The 22,198-nt window shown below is 45.5% G+C and overlaps 1 protein-coding gene across 3 annotated transcripts in view; it reads left to right on the top strand.

The window, feature by feature from the left end:
* The window catches only part of FHOD3 (formin homology 2 domain containing 3), a 529,663-nt gene that overhangs the window by 352,809 nt on the left and 154,656 nt on the right, over window positions 1-22,198 (top strand). For all 3 annotated transcript variants that reach the window (XM_018039641.1, XM_018039640.1, XM_018039639.1), the window contains exons 9-10: window positions 4,142-4,285; window positions 17,001-17,242. In XM_018039641.1, coding sequence (XP_017895130.1) covers window positions 4,142-4,285; window positions 17,001-17,242 — 386 coding nt within the window. The remainder of the gene's footprint in view (window positions 1-4,141; window positions 4,286-17,000; window positions 17,243-22,198) is intronic.

Raw genomic sequence — 22,198 nt, 5'->3', positions numbered from 1 at the left:
CTTATATGCATAGTACATCATGAGAAACGCTGGGCTGGAAGAAGTACAAGCTGGAATCAAGATTGCTGGAAGAAATATCAATAATCTCAGATATGCAGATGACACCACCCTTATGGCAGAAAGTGAAGAGGAACTAAAAAGCCTCTTGATGAAAGTGAAAGAGGAGAGTGAAAAACCTGGCTTAAAGCTCAACATTCAGAAAATGAAGATCATGGCATCTGGTCCCATCACTTCATGGGAAATAGATGGGGAAACAGTGGAAACAGTGTCAGACTTTATTTTTCGGGGGCTCCAAAATCACTGCAGATGGTGATTGCAACCATGAAATTAAAAGGCGCTTACTCCTTGGAAGGAAAGTTATGACCAACCTAGATAGCACATTAAAAAGCAGAGATATTACTTTGCCAACAAAGGTCCTTCTAGTCAAGGCTATTGTTTTTCCAGTAGTCGTGTATGGATGTGAGAGTTGGACTGTGAAGAAAGCTGAGTGCCAAAGAATTGATGCTTTTGAACTGTGGTGTTGGAGAAGACTCTTGAGAGTCCCTTGGACTGCAAGGAGATCCAACCAGTCCATTCTAAAGGAGATCAGTCCTCAGTGTTCATTGGAAGGACTGATGCTAAAGCTGAAACTCCAGTACTTTGGCCACCTCATGCAAAGAGTTGACTCATTGGAAAAGACTCTGATGTTGGGAGGGATTGGGGGCAGGAGGAGAAGGGGACGACAGAGGATGAGATGGCTGGATGGCATCACCGACTCAATGGACGTGAGTCTGAGTGAACTCCGGGAGTTGGTGATGGACAGGGAGGCCTGGCGTGCTGCAATTCATGGGGTTGCAAAGAATCAGACACGAGTGAGTGACTGAACTGAACTGAGCTGAGAGTCATCTGAGAGTAGAGATGTCCAGAGACATCTGCTCACAGTTTTATGGAGTGGCTGCCACCTTTGCCAGAAGTAGGCACATTGGCCATGAGTGTCAGGGTAGACATGGGAAGACAGGGCCCAGGAGGGGTGATAGCGTGGCAGAGTTTGCTGAACATGTTAGAGAATCTGCTGAAAATAGGTGAGTGTTTGCTGTTGGGCTGCACAGCTCCCTCCCTGTGTGGATGGAGAGACAAGCTGTCTTTGACTGTGATGGGAGGCCAGCTCCCCTACTGCCACACGGGGGGTGGCATCTGAATGTGGCTCAAGCCTGCATTTTCACCGTGAACATGCAGATGACTTCTCAATACCCTCAGTTCTGCGCCTCTTACTGAGCAAGGACTCCCTGAGTCTGGTTCTATAGACGTAATGGTTTAATTGGGTTGTGCCATCATGGTTGGGCCTGCAAAGGCAGTGGGGATTAGTTCTAGGAATCTAACCCCCTGGACTGACAGAATCTTGATTGACTCTCTGCAGGGAAGAAAAGGGAAGAAGAAAGGAGGGGAACTGGATGCTGAGGAGACACCAGCAGCCTCTCTCTGTGCCCATCCTACCCTGCCCCCACCCCGCACTACTGTGTAGAAAGTTTTGGGACACTGAATGTCAGCTTACCTGTGATGGGCAGGTCAGCAGTTAGTCAGGGCACCTCTGGTCATTAGCCCTGGCCTGGCCTTTATGTCACCATTTTCCTCTTCCTCATCTTTTGTTTATTTACTATTTATTTGGCTTATTTGGAGCTTCCCTGGTGGCTCAAACAATAAAGAATCTGCCTGCTCTGCAGAAGACCTAGGTCTGATCCCTGAGTCGGGAAGATTCCCCTGGAGAAGGGAATGGCAACCCACTCCAGTATTCTTACCTGGAGAATTCCATTTACAGAGGAGCCTGGTGGGATTCAGTCCGTGGAGTCGCAAAGAGTCGGACACAACTGAGTAATGAACGCTTGCTCGCTTGCTCATTATTTGACAGTGCTGTGTCTTCCTTGCAGTGCGCAGGCTTCTCTTCTGTGGCACGTGGCTTATTTGCACTGCGGCATGTGGGATCTTCCTTCCCAACCAGGGATCAAACCTGCATCCCTGCATTGGAAGGTGGATTGGTAACCACTGGACCACCAGGGAGGTCCCTCCCTCTCTTCATCTTTTGACAAGTTCTAGAGTTTTCAGTCAGAGAAGGCAATGGCACCCTACTCCAGTACTCTTGCCTGGAAAATCCCATGGGCGGAAGAGTCTGGTAGGCTGCAGTCCATGGGGTTGCTAAGAGTCGGACACAACTGAGCAACTTCACTTTCACTTTTCCCTTTCATGCACTGGAGAAGGAAGTGGCAGCCCACTCCAGTGTTCTTGCCTGGAGAAGCCCAGGGATGGGGGAGCCTGGTGGGCTGCCATCTATGAGGTCGCATAGAGTCAGACAAGATTGAAGCGACTTAGCAGTAGCAGCAGCAGCATTTTCAGTAAAACAAAAGATGGACTTGTTCAGATGAGAAGGTTCTTTGGGTGGGTGTGTACTTTTTAGGTTAGGTCAGTGGCCTGCTGTCTGCTAACCCAGCGGTGACCACCTTGCTTGGCACCTGTAGACACCCATGTATGCTTGCGCACTTGGTCACTTCAGTGTGAGCACCTGTTTATTTATCACAGCTGCTGACTAGTTCACAGCCTTCCGTTCGGTGTCCTTGCTGGGGCTCCTGATGGATTCAACTGTTGCATTGCAGCTATTTTTCTGTAGTTTCTGGGCTCAGTGACAGTGAGTTATATCCTCTTTGTTCAGCATAGAAGGGAAATAGCCATTATTTGGGTTAGGGGCAGAGATATTTCTTTCCAATATTAATAGCCCCAGAATAGAAGTGTTAAAAGAAGTTGGTACCATGAGATGATCCTTGAGAAAATATCGGTCTTTTTCCTTTCAAGGCAAGTCGACATGTTTAGAATAATTTTGAAATGCAATAATAGTGAAATAAACAGGGAGTGGAGCTCTGCATCTGAAATTCGAGGCCAGAGCAGTTTGTTTAGAAAGCACAAAGACTGGAAAAGCAGGTCTGAGCACAGGATTTTATTAGTTATTATTTAGTAACTTCCTGCTACCTCCCCACCCTCATCCCCCTCATTTATAAGATAAGGGGCTTTGAGTAAATCACCCCAAGTGTCCTTCCATCTCTAATCAGAGGCCTGATCTGAATATCATCCTTCTTTTAGGAGGGATGGGGTAGGGAGGAAGGTGAGAAGGGGTTCAGGATGGAGGGGACACGTGTATACCTATGGCTGATTCATATTGATGTATGGCGAAAACAATCACAATATTGTAAAGTAATTATCCTCCAATAAAAATAAATAAAGTTTAAAAACAAAGAGAAGCAGAATCCAAAAAGAAGTTGGCTTTTTCTTTCTTGGGTTATCTTTTTGTCTCTTGGTTGCCACTTTGAAATTTCTCATATTGCCATAAATATCTTAGACGAAGGGGAAGGCCTACAGAACCAAAAGAAAAGGGAATCATTAAATTGTTCTAACTCCAGCTGTTGGTAGATGAATCTTAACAGGAGTCTCTGAGTATGTTAGTTTTCAATTGCCATGTAACAAATTATCACAAAGTTAGCAGCTTGGACTATCACAGACTTACCATCTGGCAGTTTCCATGGGGGCAGGGCCCAGGCACCGCCCCACTGGGCCCTCTGCTGTCTCAGAAGACTGCAGTCAAGGTGTCAACCAGGGCTGGTGTCTCGTCTGGAGCTTGGATTTTCCTTCCAAGCCTTTGTGGTTGTTGGCAGAGCTCACTTCCTTGCAGCTGTGGGACTCGTGGCAGCTTGCAGCTTCTTCTGGGCCAGCAGGATAATGTCTCTGCTGCTCTCTATGCTCAGAAAAGGCCTAACCCCCTTTTAATGGTTCACCTGATTAGGTGAGGCCCACCTGGCTATTCTCCCCCTTTTCAGACTTAATTGATTTGGGACCTTAATGCCCTTTCACCTTCGCCCTATAATGTCATGTCACCTAATCATTAGAGTGTCCTGCCTACACTCAAGGTGGGGGATTGTACAGCACCTCATACCCCAGGGGGTGGGATCTTGGGGTTCAGTCTGCTTACCACACTAAAGAAGCTTTTTTCTCCAATGAACTTGTCATCTGTCTTGCTTTGCTCCATTGTTATACTCATGGCCCCTGGCTGCCGTGCAAAAGATGTCCCGAGAGCCTTGTGACAGTCCCCTAAGGCACTGTGTCCTGTTCTTTCTTCATCCAGACCTTGTCCGGTTTGCCAGACCAAGACACCTTCTACGACGTGGTGGACTGCCTGGAGGAGCTGGGCATTGCAGCCGTGTCCCAGCGGCACTTGACCAAGAAAGGGACTGACCTGGACTTAGTGGAGCAGTTGAACATCTATGAGGTAAGAGGATATGCCTTTTAAGGGCCTTGTACAGCTCAGACACGTCAAAGGCTGAGATAAACATCCTCTAGACCAGTGGTTCTGCGTGCAGTGTGGCAGCATTAACAACACCTCGGAGCTGCCAAAATGCAAGTTCTCAGGCCCACCTGAGACCTGCTGAAGCAGAAGCTCAGAGGCTGGGCCCAGATCTGTGTTGTATGACCCTCCAGGTAATTCTGAGAACACTCCATTGTGAGAACCCCTGATCTAGGGGAAATGTGGTAGCTTGCTTGCTTATTGATTGATTGCTATTTTATTTTAAAGAACACTCATTCTTGGAGGGGAGAGAGAGTGAAAGAGAGGCACAGAAAGCATGTTTCTTATCCTGCTGGTAGAACTTCTGGCAGGCTCTACATACTTTGTAGGGTCCAGTGCAGAATGAAAATGTGGGGGATAAGTGCTATGAGAGATACTAAACTTTTCGCTTCGTTCTGCCTTGCCTCTTGCCTCATCATATATATATTTTTTAATTTTTTAAAATTATTTTATTTATTTTTGGCAGCTCTGAAAAGTGAAAAAGTGAAAGTTGTGTCCAACTCTTTGTGATTCCATGGACTATACAGTCCATGGAATTCTCCAGGCCAGAATACTGGAGTGGGTAGCCTTTCCCTTCTCCAGGGGATCTTCCCAACCCAGGGATCAAACCCAGGTCTCCTGCATTGTAGGCAGATTCTTTACCAGCTCAGCCAGCAGCAAAGACCATGAACACTGGAGTGGGTAGCCCATCCCTTCTCTAGTGGATCTCTGGTCTCTGTTAATGCATGCAGGCCCTTCCTCTCTAATTGCAGCAAGCAGGGGCTACTCTCGTTGTGGTGCTCGGGCTTCTCATGGTGACAGAAAGCTTCTCTTGTTGTGGAACATGGGTGCTAGGGCATCTGGGCCTCAGTAGTTGCGACTCACAGGCTCTAGAGCATGGGCGCAGCTGTTGTGGTGCACGGGCTTAGCTGCCCTGTGGCGTGTGGAATCTTTCTGGAGTAGGGATTGAACTCATATCCATTGGCAGGTGAATTCTCAACCACTGGACTACCAGAGAAGTCTCTGTGGTGGTGTTTTTTTTTTTTTTTTTGCTACAAGTATGTACTCTTTGAAGAATATTTGGAAAATACCAAAAAATGTAAGATAAAGAAATCACCCATAGTTTTATTTACCAACTGTGGTTAACATAGTAGTCTGTTTTTCTAGCCTTTTTTGTGTATGTATAGACTATCAACTCAGCCTCCCTCATGGCTCAGTGGTAAAGAATCTACCTGCACTGCAGGAGATGTGGGTTCAATCCCTGGGTCAGGAAGATCCCCTGGGGAAGGAAATGGCAACCTGCTCCAGTATTCTTGCCTGGAGAATCCCATGGACAGAGGAGCCTGGCAGGCTGCAGTCCATGGGGCCACAGAAGAGTCAGACACAACTTCATGGCTAAGCAAGAACAACCGTGGAGACAATAGTCTGTATACAATGTTGTGTACTGAATTTTTATTAGTAAATATGTTTGAATCATTTTGTCATTGAATTATCTTCAAGAATTTAGTTTTATTAGAAACATAATATCCTGTCTGTATGCAAGTACCATAATACATATAATCAGTTTCTCTTTGTTCAGATTTGATGACTTCCAAGATTTTGCAATTATAAATGCTGTTATGATGAACAGCTTTGCTCATAAATCTGTGTGCACAGCTGGCATCCTAAGAGAGATATTTCCCAGCTAAATGTCTCCACTGTAACCTTCGCTGGGTAGAAGTGGAGAGACTAACATGTAACTCACTACTTCCTAAAAGTTACTCTCATAAGTGACAAGCTGAGGAACAGAGCAGAATTATCTTTGTACAATCTTAGGAGAAATCAGAGGAAACTGAACCAGAGGGAGAGTCTGAGGTCAGCGCAAAGCTTCCCACAGCCGGCCAGCTTTCTGTGCTCCTGCTTAGGGCATCTTCTCCTCTGCCAAAGCCTCACTTAGTTACCCAGTTATCTGCTCACACTTTCATGTTTTGTTATCAGTGAGTGATGGAGGGGTATGGAAGACAGGATAAAAGTAGGAGTGCAGTAAGAATACTAAAGATGGAGAAGGAAGGGAATAGACAGTTGGCTCACAGGACTATAGAAGATGGACTTTCCCCAGTACAGACACCTCCCTTCCTCACCCCCTTAACTTCCTGTTCAAAACTCCAATCTCTACTCAGCCAGGGGCTTATATGATTATAGCTTGAGATTCTGTGTGGTCAAGAGGAATGATTGTGTGTCCGGCAGCTGGGGCTAGCAAAGTTAAAGCGTCAGGTTCCTTCTTAAGTTTTTCAAAGAGGCTGCTTCTGTCTTTGAGTCAACTCTGGTGAATAGCTGAGTCATTTGCACATCTGAAGATTCAACTGGCTTGTGGACACATTCTGTTTGTTGAAGGGAGAATATCAAGTCGTGCTGAATAATACCACTCACAGCATAATTTACACCTACAGTGCACTGTGGCTGAGACTTCTTAGGGTTTTATATGACAGTTGCTTGAGTTTCAATCCAGACATATCCACCATATACCAGAAGACAGCATCATACAGGTGAATTTCCCACCAGTGAACCAACGGGGAGAGAATTTTGCAAACTATGCTCCAGGAGACTGCTTTCGGCTTCAGGGCACACTTGTTTTCCAGCCTACCTGACTCTCAAGCTACCTCCCCGTCTTCCTCTTTCCATTCATGCCAAACGTTTCGAAAGGTGTTCTGGGTCCACCATCTTTCTTTGGTCAAATGGCATCTGCTTGATATTTTAGCATTAAGTGCGTATCATTCACAATGTAAATTATATGTGTCACTCAAAGGACAACAAAGCAAACACCCATTGCAACAGTTAACTTTATGTATTAGCCTGACTGGGCCACGATTGCCCAGATATTTGATCAGACACCACTGTGTGTCAGTGCAGTGTGTATCCTCAACCTTCCGGATGAGGTTAACATCCACATTGGTAGACCGAGTAAAGAAGATTGCCCTCCTCCCTGCTGGCAGGCCTCATCCAACCTGTTGAAGGCCTGAATAGAACAAAAAGCTGAGCAAGAGAGAATTCACTCTCTGCTGACGGAAATGAGCTGGGATGTAGGTTGCCTCTTACCTTTGACCTCCAGCTGGAACTGACATTGGCTCCCTTGGTTTCCAGGCCTTTGGGCCATAGCTCTTGGGACTTCTTGGCTGCCATAATCATGTCGGCCCATTCCTTATATTAAATCTCCATATATATCTGATTTATTTTGTTTCTCTGGAGAGTCCTAATACACTCGTGTTTAAGAACAAGAATATTACCAGTAACTCAGAAATGTCCTCAGTGGCCTTCCTGGTGTCATTCAACTAACTCCCAGCACCATTCTCTTGCCTTTTTTTTTTTTTTTTAATAGTTTTATCTGAAAATAGCTATTCTGTGAGTTAACACAAATGATCAGATTATCAGGTAAGAACTGACCATCTGAGATCTTGCTGTCTATAGCAGAGCTATACTAATCTACCTAGGCTACTGATTTCCAGAATACACAGGTGCAGGGATGCAGGGAGAGATCTGGGCCATCCCTTGTGACTCCTAGGTCTTTTTCTCATGCATCAGATGTGAGCTTTCTGACCCAGAATAACAGACAGTGTTTCCAAGTCACCTTGCCCTGCGAGTAATACTCAGTTATGAAGCATCTCTACTACACAGCCCAGAGTGTCATGGCCTATCAATCCATAAATTCTGTGTTTGCTTAGTATAGGGGATCCTTAACCAATCCTGGCCTGCTGAAGGCATTCCAGAAATAAAGACTCTCATTTTAGGAAATGTCATCAGGCTATTTATTAGATAGTCTAGATATTAGCATATTTACGAAAGATCAGAGGGGTCATTGCCTTCTTTCTTTGCCTAGAAGCGTCACTCCTAGGGAAGGAGTGGAGGGACTGTAGGCCAGCTGCTTTAACTCCTTGCTCCCTGTCTGTATTCCTAAACAACACATGGCTTAATTTTGTCTCTTTATAAATGGGACCATACCACGTGTCCTCTTGCAGCTTCTCTTTTGCTTGATTTTGAGACCTACCCATGTTGCCATGCGGAGTTCTAGTTTGCTTGTTTTCACTGCTGATGAAAATATCCTAATTTATTTATCTGCTCTTCACTCAGATGTTGGCTAGCTACAGTTTTGTGGCCATGGCAGTGCTACCCTGAGCGTTCTTGTCCTTTTTTCTTTGTGTGTGTGTATGCATGTGCAATACTTATGTTTGGGTATCAGTTCTGTTCTTGCTTTGTAAAAATATTTAGAAGCTTTTCTTTTTTCCTTCTGCCCTTGTCTCTGGTCTTTGGTTATCTGGTAGAGCTCCCTTGGGAAATTGTGTGGGCTTGTAATGATGATGATGGAGGGGCAGAAGAGGCGTGTGTGTGTGTGTGTGTGTGTGTGTGTGTGTGTGTGTGTGTGTGTGTGTGTGTGTGTGACTGTGTGTGTGTTGGAGGCAGTAGATCTTTGGTAACTATGCTTTATTCTATGGATATTGGTCTATGTAAACTTCCTATCTTTATTGGGATTGGCTTTCCTAAATCATATTTTCCTAGGAAATATCCATTTCATCTGGACTTTTAAAGTGATTACTAAAGAACTATGTAAATAGTCTTTTATGAATGTTTCTAATTTCCTTTCCTTGAGAAGTTATTTTCCTGTGTTAATTTTTGTGGTTGTAATTTCTCCCCCTTTTTCCTCTGGGTTAACTCGTAGTTTGTCTATTTTCTTGTTGTTAATTTTGACTTATGTATGATTTTCAGTGCTTTTCTGTTTTATAACTCAAAACATTTTTATCTTTATGATTTCCTTCTTAAATTTTCTCTCAGTTTACTCTGTTGTCCTTTTTTTAGATTTTTGAGTTGTTTATCCGATTCATTTCTTTTTATCTTTTAACCATCTTCTCATTCCTGGAATATAACCCACTTGGTCATGATGTGTGTGTGTTTTTTTAATGTGCTTTTGGAATTCTGTTTGATACTAATTTGCTTAGAGTTTTAAACAAATAGCCATAAGTAGAGCTGGCCTCCATCCTCATCCTTCCCCCAGCTTTTTCTCTCTTCCTTTTTTGTATGCCGTCCCTATCAACTTGGGCATCGCTGTTACACTCACATCATGAAAGAATGGTGCTGGTGGGCATGCGACCAGTCTTGCGCACTGCTGCTGTACAATGCGCTGCTGGAGACGGTGTCTGTGGGCGTCTGCAGGGTGCCTCTCTGACTGTTCCTCCTCAGTGTCCCTCCTCCTTCTCTGTCTCTTCCTTTCAGGGCTGGGGTTTCTTCATCAGGCCTCCTCTCTCGGTCTAGGCAGCCTGAGCTGAGACGCACCCAGTGAGTTCAGCAGCCTTGGCTGTGGCTGACGCCTTGGCCTGAGCTGTCTGCAGGGTTCATGGCTGCCTGCCCCTCTGCCTGCTTGTCTTTTTGCATTGTGTTCATTTATTCACTGAAGGTATGTCATGCACTCTGAACATTCAGAGACAGAAGATCTGTCCCTGTCCCAAGGAACTTTCATTCTGTAGTCCCAGACCAGCAGGTGGCTGATTTCCCAGCAGCTATATGTGATGGCACGGAGGGGCATGGAAGGTGTCAGAGGAGCTCAGATTATGTCAGACAGAGCCACCTAGAAGCTGCAAATGACATGACCCAGCCCTCACAAAACCCTTTATTCCCCGCCCCCAACCCATGACAAAAACAAAACTCCTGCACAGTCTGTTCATTTCTGCACCTCGGCAAAGAATAGTCTCCCAGGTTACAAACCTGGGGCTGTCCTGGACCTCCTTCTCTCTCCCCGCATCCTCATACTTGGAGGTCTGATGGCTGAAGACCGCAGTTTCTTCTCCATTCCCCTAGCTCAGGCCCTCTTTATCTCTTGCCTGGATTGTTGCAATAGCCTTCTCATTCATTTGCTCACCTGTGAGTCCGTTCATTGAACAGAGCTTCACTAAGCACCAGTTTTGTGCCCGGCACTATTCTAGGCCATGGGGCTCAGCAGCAAATTAGACAGACAAGGCCAGTGCCCTGAGGGGATGCACAGCCTCACGGGGTGCAGGCAGTGGCCAAGTCAGCTGGTGGCCCGAAGCTGCTGGCGTGCCTGTGAAGAAACGAGACGGGGTGAGCTGGAGGCGAGACGCTGGGTGGATGGGCCACCACCACCGGCCTGAGGTGGTGGCCTGACACAGGACAGTGACGGAGTGGGGAGCAGTGGAGGAGCTCTGCCTGGTGTGAAAGGAGGTGTGATGAGGGGCAGGGCCTGGGGGGGATGGCACCTGCAGGACCGCATCCCGGCGGCTTCTCAGCTTATTCCCTCTTCCTAACTCCCTGCAACTGAAAACAAGGGGTCCTCCTTAATATCAGGGCTAACTACACCATTCCTCCATTTCGGAAAATAAACAAGAGTGAAGGAATGAATGAACAAAAAAACCTTAAAAACTTTTTCACAGCCCGTGGGGTGAAGCTGGAATGCCTTGAGTTAGTTCAAGAGGCAACACCATCTGTGGCCTTTGAGCTGCTGTGGCCTTGTCTCCAGCAGTTCCGAAGATGTTGCTGAAGTTGCAGCCATACTCAATTCCTCTTGTTTCCTGAACGTGAAAGGCAGGTCACCACGGAGCTTCCCTTCTTCCGTTCTCCTTGCTTTGCCTGGAGTGTTCTTCCTTCCTGTTCTCAGGTTGGCGGACTCCTCCTTCCCCTGTAGGAGTCACCTCAGATGTCCCCTTGTCCGCAAGGCCTCCTTGGCAAGGTATAGCAGTCCCTGGGCTTGTTGCCTGCACTTTATTTATAACCCAGGAGGGAGCGGTTGCCTGTGTTCACACCTCACACTGAACAGTCCTCAGGACGCACTTGCCTATCTGTTTGCCTCTGTCATCCGTGTCTTTCTTTTCTAACCTCTGTGCTCAGCAGTACCCTTGCCCAGAGTAGAAGTTAAGTACTCTAGTGAAGGTCTCTTAAATATCACTGATAGATTCTGGGCTGAAGGAAGGGTGTAATTTAATCAGAAATCAGCCACCTTAAAGGGAAGATGCCTTGGGTTATCACTCAAGGTGACAACTGAATGCTTGGGGTACCAGATAGAGTTAGGATTTTTATTCCTATCTAAAAATTAATGCACTTTTAAAAGTGTTTGGTGCCATAGGACAACTAAGTTCATTATAGGTGGGGGCAGTAAGGAGCCTATAAGCAGTACCAGTATTTTCCTCACAATAGATTATAAATGTTTTCAAGCCGTTGCAGAGAACTTGTTGGGCTTCTAGAATTCTTCTAAATAGTGGAGGATGTCTGGTGACCATATGTCCTGGACTTTCTGGGGATAGGCCCAATTGCAATTAATTCCATTTTAGAAAGGTAATTTAATCCATGTTTAATTAAATTCATTTGAATTTTTATGGTTCCAAATGATTTTTTCAAATACATAGTTTCACAAATCAAAATCAAAAATCTTTTTTTTTCAGATTGTGTTCTCACTTTTGATGCTGAAAATGTGGTCCTAGTAATGGGAAAGGCATCTTAGAGCTGAAGATTTTGAGGGTGAGGAGTGATTGTTACTGTTAGGAATAATTAATAGGTCCAGTCTCTTCAAATCCTTCCTTGTCATAGTTGATTTTTTTTAATTTTTATTTTTACTCTATTCCACTTTACAATACTGTATTGGTTTTGCCATACATTGACATGAATCCACCACAGGTGTACATGTGATCCCAAACATGAACCCGCCTCCCACCTCCCTCCCCACAACATCCCTCTGGGTCATCCCCATGCACCATCCCCAAGCATGCTGTATCCTGCATCAGACATAGAGTGGTGATTCGATTCTTACATGATAGTATACATGTTTCAATGCCATTCTCCCAAATCATCCCACCCTCTCCCTCTCCCTCTGAGTCCAAAAGTCTGCTATGCACATCTGTGTCTTTTTTGCTGTCTTGCATACAGGGTCATCATTGCCATCTTTCTAAATTCCATATATATGTGTTAGTATACTGTATTGGTGTTTTTCTTTCTGGCTTACTTCACTCTGTATAATCGGCTCCAGTTTCATCCATCTCAACAGAACTGATTCAAATGTATTCTTTTTAATGGCTGAGTAATACTCCATTGTGTATATGTACAACAGCTTTCTTATCCATTCATCTGCTGATGGACATCTAGGTTGTTTCCATGTCCTGGCTATTATAAACAGTGCTGCAATGAACATTGGGGTACATGTGTCTCTTTCAATTCTGGTTTCCTCGGTGTGTATGCCCAGCAGTGGGATTCCTGGGTCATATGGCAGTTCTATTTGCAATTTTTTAAGGTATCTCCACACTGTTTTCCATAGTGGTTGTACTAGTTTGCATTCCCACCAACAGTGTAGGAGGGTTCCCTTTTCTCCACACATAGTTGATTTTTAAAATGTGTATTAGTTAGCTCTTGCTGCATAACAAATATGCCAAAAAGAGTGGTCTTAAAACAGCAGGTTTTGCTCCTCATTCTAGGGGTCAGAAATTTCGGCCTGGTTCAGCTGAGAGATTCTCATAGAGCTGCAGTTATCTGATGACTTAACTGGGACTGAATGCTTTAAGATGGCCTTATTCACCTGGTTTGGCCTTTAGTGGTGGCTGTTGGCTGGGCCATGCATCTTCAGCAGGCTAGCACATACTTCTTCACATGGTAGCCACGTTTCAGAAGGGAAAGTCTCAAGTGCAAACACTTTTCAAGGGTCTGTGTCTTCTGATGTCACACTGGCCAAAACAAGTCACGTGGAAAATTGTAGGCTCAGTGTAGGAGGGGACTACACAAAGATAAGTAAACAGAGAGGCATGATCCCCTGGGAGCCCAGAGCTGTAATCGTCTGCCACAACCTGTTCAACCTAATAGAATTATCAGCATAGTTCCTTCTTGAAATGGCAGTAGCACTGGCATCCGTTTCACCTACAAGCTGAATCAAGATGTATAGGTGTGCATTAAAAAGAAAGTGTGGGAGGGCAATTTGGAAAATGATTATAACTGCTATGTAAATATAGTTGCCTGTCATGGGGGTTAGTAGCAGTATAACAAAATAATCTCAAGGAACTGTTAATAGCTTTTGACCTTCATTAAGAATGTTCAGATTGTTGGATGTTTGATGATATTAAGAAATTATTTTAAGCAGGACAGTGGTATGGTGGTTATGGTTTTTAAAAATCCTTATATTCTAGGGATATTTACTGATAAATGGATAAGATTATATGACCTTGGACTTATCTCCACAAGACCTGGCTGTGGGGTCAGGGACAGGGAGTAAATGAGACAAGATTGGCCAGGGTTGATAATTGTTGAACTATCATAGGTGATGACGCAAAAGTCTTTGTACTCTTCTCCATACTTTGCATAAGTTTGGAAATTTCCACTAAATTTAAAAAAGAACGTTTAGATCAGTCAGTGACCTCAAAGACAGGCAGAAGTTGTCCCAGATGCCGCCTTAGTTTGCTCTTCTCTTTCTTGGTAGGATGGGTAGGGTGTGCAAGCAGTCGGTGCTGGATTCCTCACCTGGGTTTTAGAGACCATTCTACATTTGATTAAAAGAGTCAGAAGGTATCTGATGAGGGGCCCAGCAGCAAAACACCCCATCACTTGGGTGAGATTAGAAGTTGTTCAGGACATGGTTGATCTCATCTTGGGTCCAGGGGAGGACACCACACTTGTGGTTAATTAGATCTGACACCACAGGTTCTGAATAAGTCTTTTGGTAAGTGCTGTTCTCTCTCTAGGAGTCTTCCAAAATTTATTGGTCTTAACTGTAATTTGTAGTGCTCCCTAGAATCTAAAGAAACTGGAACTGCTACCACGGCCCTGGACGTGAAAGCAGGTCTCTTTCCCTGTCATCAGTGGACACTGGTGATTCTAAGATGCTTTTTGTAAAATCAAAACCGGGAGTGAAGACCAGCCCCAAATCTCATGGTACAGCTTTCCTGTCTGCCAAGCCCGAGGCTGCCGTTGCATCTCCTGAGATTGATTCCCACTTGCCCTTACCCCCATGCATCCTTTTCTATGTTTAAGAAGATGGATACTTTGTTTAGGACTGGAATTTTACGCAGCTCTCATTAAATTCCATTTTATGGTGCTGCTTTGATAATTTTTCAGTACTTTTCATTTAAACAATGGTTGTCTCATCTTCCTTGACAAAAGACAGTTAAAGTAGATTTCACTTTGTGCACATGCCATGTGCCTCTCTGAAAGGCCCTGTGAGTGGAATGCTATTTGATCTTTGCATCTCTGAGGTTAGACAAGGAATTAGAAATATCTGAACTCTACGTTATCCCCTAACCTTATCATTCCAAATATGTGCTTAATTAGAAGCAGAATCAATATTTCAGGTCAGAATGAGTTCAAGTGGTCTAGAATTTTTATATCTAAAGATGAAAAAATAATTGGCTAGTGATATTTTAAAACACTATGCTTGGCTAGGTGTATAATCATTCTTAAACGTTCCCCAGAGAATACTATTTACAACGTTAAAGTTGAGGTGATAAAAGTGATTAATCAAATACATAATTTCATTCCTAGTTCTTGCAGTTACACTGCAGAACACCCTTACCCCAGGAAACAGACTTTCCAGTGAAATTTTGCAACAGTATAGCATTTTCTGAACTCATCCATTTTTACCTCAAACTCCCCAGATTATGTCTGCCTAGTAAATTCTAGGGGAACAGAGCAGTCAAAATATTATTAGATTGTCTTCATCTATCTGGGAGTTTGTTATAGAATGTACCTGGCATGTAGATGGAAGAGTTTTCACTAAATCAGTCTTGCCTGAAAGCTAGAGCTGGAGGCAACTGCAGATGGAACAGATCTGGGGAGACTTCACTCCTGGGAAACAGGCTGTGCATCTCAGGTATTCATCCTTGTAAACCGGATGGGAGGGGCCAGCCTGGCCTCGACTCGGCCAAGCTCACCATGCTGTGTGAACACATTTGGCATCAACACTTTGGACATGGGAGGCCACTGACTTTGCAATAGCCAGGTTTTCTGTAGACAGGTGATGCCAACACCAATAGCATGGTTAACCATCTGGGTCTTTATATTACTTCTCCATTCTCTCACTTTTCAGGACCAGGTTGTGAAATGTGACCAGGAGCACCCATAAGGCTGGAAAGTATGCACCTCTGGGGACATGGGACCATGTGGGTCTTTGGGCACCAAGTCAGAGAGACTGTTGGACTTGCTTGGGCCCGGCCCACCTGGGCCTGTGAGGTGGCCTGCCTGGGCAGTTCTGTGTGACGTAAGAATCTGTGGGTGTTCCAGGCCCTGGGTTGGGAAGATCCCCTGGAGAAGGGAATGGCTACCCACTCCAGTATTCTTGCCTGGAGACTTCCATGGACAGAGGAGCCTGGCGGGCTGCAGTCCATGGGGTGGCAAAGAGTTGGACGTGACTGAGCGACTAACAGTTTCACTTTGCACTCGGCCCCTTCAGCTGAGGGCACAGGCTGAGGAAGAACTGTCACACTGAGTACCAAGCCACAGGGTAGGCCCTACCCCAGCTGCTTTACATGCATTATATGTTATTCTTACCACAAACCTGCAAATGCAATCCTGTTAGCCTCATTTGGTGAGTGAGAGACTCTTGAGCAAGCAACTTGCTTCAGGTCATTCCTGGTCTGTCAGCCACACAAAGGTCTAGTCAATGACAGCTCCTGCGACTGTGTAGGTTTGGAGAAGGGAGACACACACATAATTAAAGAAACTGAAGAAACAGATAGGTATGGTCCGCAGCTGGAAAGGGTGAGCTCCTATAAGGAGGATGTATGCACAGAAACTGTGGGTGTTGATATGAGAAGGCCTATGGAGTAGGATCCCAGATGGAGGAGATTAACAGACGGCAGAGCTGGTTCTTTGACCAGGCCTCACCCAGCTAGGGGCAGGACTAAAAGATCCCTGGGAAGAGGGCAGGGGCGTGGGGTGTGGGGCCAGTTGTCTCCGGTTTCTGTTGGCTTGGCCAAAAAGTTTATCCTGACTTTTCTGTAAGATCGTTTGGAAAAATACAAACGCACTTTTTGGCCTACCCATACGTGAAAGCCAAAATGGCCAAGTGTGAGTGCTTTTAAGAGGAAATTTTCTAAAAATCCTGAATGCTAGAGATCCAGCCTATTTCTGGTCTATATTTTTGTGATCACAGGTGCAAGCAGGCTCTACGCCCACCTGAGAGCAGGCTTCGGCGGGCCCTCCCCACCCCTGTGCGTGGGGGTCTCAGATCAGGCCTCTCAAATGACCTGCAGGTGAGGCTGTTTGTCTCACCTGGAGTTCGTGGTTCCTGCCTGTCTCCTCTCTGAGCATCCTCCCTGGGAAGCGAGCTTGGGGTCAGGACCTCCAGGGCTTCCTGCGGCAGGGTTTCAGGAGACACTCCGCCTCCTGGACCAGAGAACACCCAAGTCGGGGGCGGGGGGGACACAAGAAGGTGAGGTGGCCTCTAAAGGGCAGTCCTGGGGTGAAGAGCCCATCTAATTACAAAATAGTTCTCAGATCTTCTCGTGACATCAGTTGACATTCTCGGATCCATCTGGGAAGATATGCAGGGGTGAGCATCTTCTGGTTTGGAGGCTACGCTTTGGGATGCATGTGTTGTGATGACTTCAACGAGAAGCCCACACCGCAGGATGGGAAAGGACGGAGTTCGGTGCCCTTTGGGGTGGGACTGTGAAAGGTCTGACCTTGCTCTGTGCACTCTCTGCTTTTCCAGGTGGCGCTCCGGCTGGAGGATGGGGATGAGACAGCAGAGCCACCCCCCAGCGGGTGCCGTGACCGCAGGCGGGCCAGCGTGTGCTCCGGAGGCACAGGCAGTGAGTCCCGGGGCCTGGACCGCAGGCGGAGCCGCAGGCACTCGGTACAGAACATCAAGAGCCCCCTGTCGCCCCCGTCCAGCCCCTGCCCCCTGTCGGCTCCTGACTTCAAGCCCAGTCAAGTGCGAGATCTCCGGGAAAGGTAAGCATTAACCCAGCCTTGGAGAAGGGGAAAGGAGGCCCAATCCCACGGGTGTCCTGGACCATCCCAGCCTTTCCTGTCCCCTGCCTCTTCTCTACATTTAAGCCATCACCCCCAGTTACCCCACAACTTCCCAAGGCAAGGTGGCCCTGGTGACACACGCAGACTTGATCCAACTCCCTGAACTCATCTTCACCCCCTTGTGTTTTTATATTGTTCATATTGTTAGCATCTCAGTTAATATCTGTGTAGAAAGCTATGCTTTATCAACTAGAAAAGAATCCAAAATACAAAACTTTGGTCTAGAAATAAATGGTATGCCACCACACCAATGTGAGATGGTTAGAGTCTGAGGTACTCATGACAGTACATAGTTGAGGTTAAGTAGAACAAATACGTACTTTCACATAATTTCAGTAAATACTAATGCTGTCATTTATTCCATCATATAGCATACATTTTTCTGAAGTGTGTTCTATAGGCCAGGACTATTTGCAACCATGAAGACATATCAATGGAAAAGGTATGATCTCCATTTCTGTGAACTCCTATCAGGGCTGAGAGAAAGTAAGAATGAAGAAAGACCATAAAAAGAAACAGAAAGATTGGCAATCCCATGAGAAATTATGTATGTCCAAAAGACAAGGTTTGACAAGATCTCTAGGAGCTCAGAAGTGGTTCCCTAAAACAGAGGTGTAGCTGAAGGATGGCTGTGTGGCTCTGGGGTCTGAGTCCAATTATATCTTCCCAAATGGAAGCCCTCAGTTCACTGGATGAAGCCCTCAGTTCACTAGGATGGTGGGGCTCCCTGGGCCGGTCTGTGCCAGACAGCTCCACCGGGGCTGACTGATACACCGACTGCCAGCGCCCCTCTTCTGCTGCCAGTGGAAACCTTGCTTGCATCATTTGGCTGGAGTATTTTCTCCCATTGTGGGGATCTACCTGGGAGCCACATGTAGTTCAGGAGGCTGCATGGTGAAGAACTGAACTCAGAATAGGCGGGATGACCTTAAGACAATGATTCAGATATGTCCCTTCCTCTCCATCCCTAAGGGAACTCCCATACCCACCTCTACTAAGAAGTGACTGGAGCAGTCTGGTACCCATGGGATCCTGGAACATGAGCCAGCCCACACCATTGGGTGCCTCCTATTGCAGAAGGAGAAGGAGGGCATCGATCTGAGAGTGATGTGCAAGGCATGGTCCATGTTGACACCCTTCTCCACCACATAGTCTACAGGTTTTTCTGTCTCTAAGAGTCAGTGTGCAGCAAGCTCTCTTTCAGTGAAAGGAAAATTGAAACTTCTGAGCGGAATGAGAATTGAGAACATTACTGTGAAAGTGCATGTTGTGATCTAAGATCTTTGAGAAACTCAGGCCATTCTCACAGGGTCCTGAGACTCCCTGTAGTGCTGTTTCTACCAGCTAGAAAAATGAGCATGGAGAGAGTTGGGCAAAGTGGACTGAAAAATCTATTTATGATCACCAAAGCTGCTGAAGGTGGGCGTTCTGAGGCTTCGGTGGTGGCAGTTGGTATACGTGTGCTCTCTCTGCCTTGTGTCAAGTTTGTTCCTGTTATCTTTCTTATTGTTGCACTTTTTTTATATAAATTTATTTATTTTAGTTGGAGGTTAATTACTTTACAGTATTGTATTGGTTTTGGCGTACAGCAATATGAATCTGCTCCAGGTTGTTACACTTTTAAAGATCTCTGCATTGTGACTCAGGTGACCACGTCTTGTGATACATTGGCAAAGGCAATGACGGTGGGGGTGGACCACTTGGACACAGTCCACAGTTTTGAGGCTCTGGCCTTGGTGGGATCTGGAATAGGACACTTTCTGAGTGCTCCCACCTCAGTGTTTTCAAATAGGACTGATGTTTCCTCTTAATGAAATGATGAATGTAAGCTTCATAGCATTCGCTTAAGAAAAATCCACTTTCCAGCTTATAAAGAAAGATCATGGTTTTAAGATAGATGATGATGAAGTGGCTTCATCCTTGAAGTCTGTTGGAGGGATTTTGCCCCGTGGCCACAAAATCACAGCATGATTTTGGCAGAGATGGGAGCAGGAGAGAGGGAGAGGGTGACGAGAAGCAAATCGGGAAACAGTCCCTGCATATGCGTAGCTTAGCCACCTGCTCAGCATCCGTGCCTCACACGTCACCTTAGAATCTAGAAGTTCGTTGTGCTCGATTGCCCGTAGGCCTTGAAAGACACAGACCCACACCTGACCTACACTACTGTTCACCTGTGTGATCATTCTGGCCCTGCTTACTGCTAACTTATAGCAACATGCCTGCAGGTATCACACATGAAGAACTGTAGACTGAATTGTCTAACTCTGTGCCCCAAATAATGCCAATACTCTTGAAAAGAAGACAGAACTATGCTACAGATTAGAGATTCATGTTGTCCTCAAATATGTTCATATCTGGCACTCTGTACTCAGATGCTTCTTTTATGTAGCTTGAATCAAATTCTCCTGTTAATCCTCTCTAAGGTCCAGCCGGGACAAGCATCATTATCCTCACATTACAAATGAGAAAGCAGTTGGGGGCTTGGTGCCTTGGGACGAATCTTAGAACCGGGGAGTTGAGCCTCAGGTTAAATCTAAGCCTTTGGCCTTTGGCCTTTGCCTGTCAATGTCCCAGTCATATAGAATCACTTCCCACCTACGACTCCTTAACATAATCATTGAGTGAAATTGTACTTCTGGGCTTTTTTAGAGAAGGAATTTGATTTACATACCATGCAGGGGTATTTTTATTCAGGTTCATATGAAAACTCAGAATCGAACAGGAGAGAATCCCAGAGTCTTCTTATAGACCTAGGCCTGCTAGGCTATGAGTTTTACTAAGGCCTAATAAGGCTTGAAACTCACATTGCTTTGGTTTCTGAAGAAATAGAACTCCACAGTGAGCACTCACCAAATAAGGTATGTGTTTATTGTTCATCTGCCATCTAAAAGTACTTTCTGTGATCATGTGTGCCATAGTTTCACCTTTGCAATTAAATTTACAGATTTGATTGGGAAGAAAAAAAAAATGTTGGTGCTTTCATTTTTTTTGTTTACCAAGATTATTTTTAACATCTAATCATCGAAACAACCAGTGTCTCTGATTTAAATTGTAATTGTAGTTAATGTTAGGACTAAAAAGTCTTCAAGGTTGTCTAGCCCACAGCAGAAGCCTGTTCTAGGCCCTCGGCCTCAGACATTCTCCTCCCGGAGGCACTCCATTTTTGTCCTTGAACTTCTCAGCTCCTTAGGAAAGTCCCCTGGACTAAATGTGCTCCATAATGTGGTGGCTTTATTATTGCTTAGAATTTCACTGTATGGATAAAATTCCCCTGCAAAGTCTCCCCATTTACCCATCCCGGCTCTCACTGCTGTCAGCATGCGTGAGGTCCCCTTCCTGTTCTGTACGACCACCTTTCTGACACTGAACATGGCCTGGGACTTCACATGTAAACTTGAAATTTCATCCTGTTGACTTCCACACAACATTCCAACCCGTGGAGGTAATTTTGAGCTTCATTTAGTCACTGCTGTTCGCAGCTGCGCCTTCCAGCTTTCAGTCGCATGTGTATTTGAACACACATGGACGAGTGACCTGGCGGGCAGTGGATGCTGGCAGCAGCTTGGTGCAGACGACTCCCATGTGCCTCAAAGTCAAGTGTTGGAAAAATTCTCTGTCAAGGGCCAGATAATAAATATGTTAAGTTTTGCGGGCCAGACAGTCTTTGTTGCAACTACTCAATTAAATTCTCAAAGACAGCAGGTAAGCAAGTGAGCATGGCTGCCTTCCAGTGAGGCTTTATTTATGGACACTGAGATTTGAGTTTTACATGTTATAAAATAGTTAGATTTTCTTCCCCCAACCATTAAAAAAAATGAAAATCATTCTGACAGACTGTACCAAACCAGGTGGTGGGCCACATTTGACTCATAGGCTTGCCCACTCCCTTTCTAATGGGCTGGGTTTCTTGAGGGAAGTTGAGGGGGAATGGCAGAGATGACAGAGAGGAGTATATGGCTAAGACAGAAGATCCCATCATGGCCTATGAGAGGACTGTTAGGAAACAGCGTCCTCTGGTCCAGGGTCATAGCTAGGAATATTCCATGAAGATGTGGAGGCTGTTTGCTGATGGCCGCTCATGAGTTGTCACTGGATTATTGAGGGGGTTGGAGAAAGCAGAGATGTGTCAGGCGAGGGGACATACAGAGCCAGTAGGGAGGGGACGTGCGGTGATGACTCCAGGAAAGTCGGGCTGCTTGGGGAGGAAGACTGGGATCAGTTCCAGTGGTGCCGAGAGGCAGTCATCTTCAAACTGCCGTCTGTTGTAAATTCCATGAAGGTGGTAGTACCTTCCCCATTTTACAGATGAGGAGACTGAAGCACAGAGTGGCTAAAGAACTTGCCCCAGATCTCACAGGTGGTAAGTGGCATAGCTGAGTTTGAACCTAAACCAGATTTTAGTAGTCCAGAGCCTGCACTCAATCTGCATCCCTGAAACCAGTCTCTGAACCTATAGAATGTGTTCTGTGGTGACAAGCTTTTTTCTCTTTTGAGGATTAATTAGAGAAAGCAAAAAATCTTTCAGAACAAATGTTCCCTGGAACTTGGTCATGCTACTAAGCTGTGTTGCTTATAGTCACTGTTAGAGTCTGATCCTGAGATAATCATAGTGGTTTGCTTGTTTTTCTCATAAATTGGCACTGGAGACAGTTCCTAATGAGGAGTTCTGAAAGTGTTCAGAATAATATCTGCCAACACCGGAACAGCCTTCTCAGTTAATCATAGCTAGCGAGTGATAATCTTGGTGAGGGGAGCAGGAAGGAAGGTATAGAGAGCAAAAGTTCATGGTTAACAGGAAGCCACCGTTAACTGTCAATTATTGGAGGCTTAGCTGTCCTCACGTTTGGGGGGATCATACTTGATGTATACCATTTA

Source organism: Capra hircus, chromosome 24 (genome assembly GCF_001704415.2).
Source record: "Capra hircus breed San Clemente chromosome 24, ASM170441v1, whole genome shotgun sequence".
NCBI classification, from domain to species: domain Eukaryota; kingdom Metazoa; phylum Chordata; class Mammalia; order Artiodactyla; family Bovidae; genus Capra; species Capra hircus.
This window is presented reverse-complemented; position numbering and strand designations above follow the sequence as displayed.